This window comes from Polypterus senegalus, chromosome 1 (genome assembly GCF_016835505.1).
Source record: "Polypterus senegalus isolate Bchr_013 chromosome 1, ASM1683550v1, whole genome shotgun sequence".
Lineage (NCBI taxonomy): Eukaryota > Metazoa > Chordata > Cladistia > Polypteriformes > Polypteridae > Polypterus > Polypterus senegalus.
The window spans coordinates 212377188-212382766 of NC_053154.1; the positions used below are offsets into that span (position 1 = coordinate 212377188).

At 43.3% G+C, this 5579-nt stretch overlaps 1 protein-coding gene and 1 pseudogene across 1 annotated transcript; both read right to left on the reverse strand.

The window, feature by feature from the left end:
• LOC120541571 lies at positions 1 to 2563 on the reverse strand (annotated as a pseudogene).
• A 14-nt stretch (positions 2564 to 2577) lies between these two features.
• LOC120541637 lies at positions 2578 to 3675 on the reverse strand. Its single transcript, XM_039773494.1, has one exon. It carries the CDS (start codon positions 3625 to 3627, stop codon positions 2578 to 2580), a length of 1050 nt encoding a protein of 349 aa, XP_039629428.1. The 5' UTR covers positions 3628 to 3675.
• Positions 3676 to 5579: the final 1904 nt, after the last annotated feature.

The following is a 5579-nucleotide window of genomic DNA, read 5'->3' on the forward strand; positions in this document are numbered from 1 at the left end:
TTACCACTCCAGGTGTCCACTTTTCTCCCCTTCGGTAATCCCGACCAGCACTGGGTCACCCACATTAAATTGTCTGGATTTCCGGTTACTGTGCAACAGCTGAACATCTTGAGACTGACTCACTGTAGAAGCCACATTTGGTTTAAGCACATCTAGCCGTGAACGTAATTTGCGACCCATAAAAGCATAGCTGGAGATTCCTGTGTTGTAGCATGTGGAGTATTGCGATATGAGAGTAAAAACGTGTCTAGTCTTTGCTGTACTAAAGCAGATCCTTTTGATGCCTTCAAAGCTTGTTTGAAAGTTTGCACAAAGCGTTCTGCAAGCCCATTGGTAGCTGGATGATAGGGAGCAGATCGTATATGTTTAATATGGTTGGTTTTCATAAAATATGCAAATTCATCAGAAATGAACTGTGGGCCATTGTCACTAACAAGGACTTCAGGTATCCCATAACGACTAAAAGGGTCCTCATGACATGAACAGTCTTACTAGTTGTGACACTATCCATTAGTTGAACCTCAGGCCACTTTGAGTGGGCATCGACTACTACTAAGTACATATGGCCTTCATAAGGCCCAGCAAAATCAACATGAATTCTCTGCCATGGCCCACTTGGCCATATCCATGGGTGGAGGGGCACAGGGCTTGGAAGATTTTGAACACGCTGACATGACTGGCAGTTGTGTACTTGTTGCTCAATCTGGCTGTCGATACCTGGCCACCAAACATAACTGCGTGCCAAGGACTTCATCCTCACTATACCGGGTGGCTGACATGTAGTTCTGACAAAACACGAGGGCGTAATTTAGGGGGCACAATTACTCTGCTCCCCCACATCAGGCATCCTTGTTGTACGGTAAGCTCCGTTTGTCTGTTGATGAAAGGCTGTAACTCATCATTATCCACCAATTGTTTAGGAAAATGTCCCAGCAACACCATATCCATTAGTTTAGACAATGTAGGGTCCAACATGGTCTCTACGAATTTCTGCACTACTCACTGGTAGTAATTCCATTTGTTTTATGTAAAAAATGTCAACTGTGTTCTGGCTCTCCTTATGTTTAATTAGTAAGGGCAAACGAGAAAGCCCATCAGCATTGGCATTGAGAGCAGCCTTCTTATATTCTATGGTGTAACTGTGGGCTGCTAATATTAATGCCCACCTCTGCATTCTGGCAGCTGCCATAGACGGTACCCTTTCTCTGGGCTAAAGATTCTTGTCAGTGGCCGATGGTCTGTGAAGAGAGTAAACTTCCGTCCATATAGGTATTGATGAAACTTCCTGACCCCAAACACAATCCCAAGGGCTTCTCGCTCAATTTGTGCATAGTTCTGTTCAGCCTTACTCAGTGTTCTGGATGCAAAAGCGATTGGTTTCTCTTCACCATTGGGAAAGACATGGGAAATGACAGCTCCCACACCATATGGAGAAGCATCACAAGCCAGGCGGATGCTTAGTTGTGGATCGTAGTGCGTTAGGACATTTTGAGACACCAACTGCTCCTTAGCTTTCTGGAATGCAGATTTACATGCGGATGACCAATGCCAGCGTTTGTCTTTGCAAAGCAGCTCATTTAATGGGGTCAAAATGGTTGCAAGATTGGGTATGAATCGCCCATAGTAATTGATGAGACCAAGGAAAGATCTCAGTTTAGTTACATTATCGGGGGCTGGAGCCTCTAAAATAGCCCTAACCTTTTCAGGTGACTTGTGCAGTCCTGCTGCATCAATTTTATGACCCAGGTACTCCAAGGTCTCCTTGAAAAATTCACATTTTTCTTTTTGGACACATAAGCCAAATTCTTTCAATCGCCCAATACTCTATCCAAATTCTGCAGGTGCTCTGCATCATTACAGCCTGTAACCAATATATCGTCCAAGTAACAATGCACATTGGAAAGGCCTTGTAACACCTGATCCATCGCCCGTTGGAATATGGAAGGTGCTGAAGCAATCCCAAATGGTAGACGATTATAGCAGAACAACCCCTTTTGGGTATTGATGGTGAGCAGTTTACGTGATTGTTCCTCAACCTTTATCTGTAGGTACGCCTGTGCCAAGTCCAATTTGCTGAAACGCTGTCCCCCAGCTAATGAGGCGAACAAGTCTTCAATGTGTGGAATTGGATAGTGTTCCACACAAATGGCTGGGTTTAAGGTCACTTTAAAATCACCACAAAGCCTCACAGAACCATCTCTCTTTACAACTGGCACCACAGGAGTGGCCCACTCACTATACTGCATAGGTGACAGCACACCTAATTCTAGCAGGCGGGACAGCTCAGCCTCTACTTTGATCGCAGCGCATAGGGTACAACCCGAGCACGACAGAACTTTGGCTTATGTTGTGGTTTCAAAGAAATGACTGCTTCAATGCCCTTCATTGTCCCCAAATCTTTACTGAAAACTGCAGCATGTTTTTGTATTATGCTCTTCAAACTAACTTGCTGTACTGACTTAATCTCTTGCCAATTCAATTTAATTCTTCTGAGCCACTCTCTACCAAACAGGGGTGTATAATTTCCTCTGATAACATATAATGGAAGGACAGCTAACTGTTTGTTCAAAGTGACTTTCACATTAATAACTCCTTCAGGGGATATTGGTTCCCAGTGTAAGTCTTCAAAACTACATCAGTTGTCTCAAGAGGCACGTGGCTCAGTAATTTCTTGTATAGTTTTATTGAAATTAATGACACTGCTGCCCCTGTGTCCAACTCCATCTCTACTTCTGTGCCTTCTATTTTAGGTTTCACACTAATGTGTGACTTCTCCCCTTCTTGGATCAGCTTATGTAAGGCTAATTCTGTGTCAGTTTCGTTACCTGACGCTTCACTGGACACCTCCTGCAATATAATGCGATTTACAGGTCTCTTTTTAGGATAATCCGATCGCCGTTGTGACTTCCCTTTATACTGCGCTCCCTCCTCTCTCCTTATAGATTCCTTCTGTTTACATACTCGCGCTGCGTGGCCCTTCTTACCACAGTTATGGCAATCCTGATCTTTGTACCAACAATCACTGTCACTGTGATTAACTCTTCCGCATCGTTTGCATTTCCTTATCTTATCTGAAACCGATAGCTCATTCACTTTTAAAGATCCACAAAGCTGCTGCGATTCGCGTGCCACCATCTCCATGGAAATTGCGATTTCGACTGCTTTTTTATAGGTCAACGCTACTTCAGTTAACAGTCGTTTCTGTATCGCTTCATTATTTAGTCCACAAACAAATCGATCACGCAATGCTTCCTCTAAGTAAGCGCCAAATTCACAGTGCTCAGACAGTTTCTTTAAGACAGCAACATATTGTGAAACCGACTCCCCCTCCGCTTGGTTCCTTTTGTGAAAGCGAAACCTTTCTGTTATTACCAAAGGCTTTGGAGAAAAATGCTGCTGTAGCACTGCTTTAATCTGGTCAAACGTTTTGTCCCTTGGTTTCTCCGGTGCTAAAAGACTACGCAGCAAGCCATACGTTGTACGTCCAATTACAGTTAATAGCACTGGCACCAGTTTGTCCTCTCCAATATCATTAGCTAATGCAAAGGTTTCGAAACGCTCAATATAAGTGGTCCACTGCTCCACATTTTCATCAAAATCGTCCATGTGCCCCAGCGTCGCAGCCATGTTGCCACAATGGTTTTCTTTATATAAATATACTGAATAAAAACTCCCGCTGCAGTCATAAACAGACGAACTTACGCACTGGGAATCAATCCCATCCTCGTCGCCAGTTTGCTATGTTAGGTCAATTGAGGCTGATATTCAATGACAAACACTGAGGCCAGAAGTTAACTGCACCGTAGGCTTTTACTAAGAACGTTCTCTGAAACTGCTTGTCCAAGATCTCTCTTAACCCCACTCTGGCGCCCCCTTCTGCGAATACTACCAATCATTGTTACATTTATTTCAATACATAACAGTCTTTACACTCCATGACTCTACCGGCCCCTTGAGTTCCTGTTTCTTGCCCCGCCCATTTCCTCTGAAGATCACGTGAACAACCAATATAGTTCACACACAGAACCGATATAGTTCATACACAGAGTTGCGATAGGGTGTGCACGCATAACCAATATGTTTCATACGCGAAACCGACATAGTGCACACATACAACCAATAGAGTTCAAGTGCAAAATTGACAGGTTACCCACATGAAACCGGTATAAGACGTGCATGAAACCAATATAGTGCATACACAAATCCATTGTTAGACCGATACAGAACATAAGCCAATATAGTTCATACGCAATCTGATAACATGCAAGCGTAAACCAATGCAGTTCACTCCCAAACCAATAACAAATCGTACTGGAACCAGTGATATACACACGCAAATGAATATACTTCATATGCAAACCAGTGGTATGCATGTACAAACAGATATAGTTCACGCACAAACTGATAATATATAGTTCATATGAATGAAACCAGTATTGTACGCACGCAAACCAATTAAATATGCATGCAAACCGATAGTAAATATTCATAAACCAATAGTGTTCGCATGTAAACCAATAGATTACACACAGAAATATATGATTTATGGCCTGTTTGGCCCCTCATACTTTTTATGAGGTGAAAAAATGGGAAGTACTGAGGGTGCAATCAATACAGTTTGACAACTTGGCTTTTGAGAAGAATCTGTCATGGGAGGGACAAGAAGAAGCAAGTGAGGGAGGTGTAACAAGCCGGGCCAGAATGGAACAGGGCAAGGTGTTTTTTAAATAATGAAAGAAAAAAAGCGCTTTGGAATCGAGGACCCCCAACCAAGATGGCTTACAAAATAAAAAGTGACCGAGAAGCATATGCTTCTTTTCTAAAATATGTACAATAATGACAACAATGTTGAAGCAGTGATGAAGTGAAATGGTGATGCTAAACTTAGGTGGCCGTGCTTTGCCTTCCTGTAAATCCCAACTGTTCTATTCAAACCAATGTAACTATCTGAACTGACCTATTTATCCAAACAGATGTATCTCAACCAATATATATCTGAATGGATGTATCTGAACCAATGAAAATATATCTAATTTGATCTATTTAAACCAATACATATATCTAAATCAATGTATTTCAACCAATACATATATATCTCAACCAATGTATATATCTGAACTAGTATATATACTGTATCTGAACTAATTTATATATTTACGAACCAATCCTTTTATCCTGAATGGCCCCTCACAGCCTGTGTGTGTATATATATATATATATATATATATATATATATATATATATATATATATATGTGGTGGCGGCTGGGGTGGTACCACTGACGCCAGGAGGACCAGAGGAGGGCTTGCGCCTCCTCCAGACCATGAGGGGGCAACCGCCCTGGTTGTGTTCGGGGCCATGGGTTGAGGGCTTGGAAGCCAGACCCTGTAGGGGCCTGTGGCCACCGCCAGGGGGCACCCCGGTGCCTGAAGAACCCTGGACATTAGCATGTCCGCCACACCAGGAAGTGCTGGGGCAAAGAAGACTGGGGACACCCGGTGGGCTTCCGGGTGCGCAGCCGGCACTTCCGCCACACAGGGGTGTGTCCGCGAAGGACTGCCGGGAAGCAGCTGGAGCCT

Bases quoted from the DNA above. Each gene is read 5' to 3' on its own strand.
- LOC120541637 (XM_039773494.1), bottom strand. From the start codon at position 3,627: ATGGCTGCGACGCTGGGGCACATGGACGATTTTGATGAAAATGTGGAG.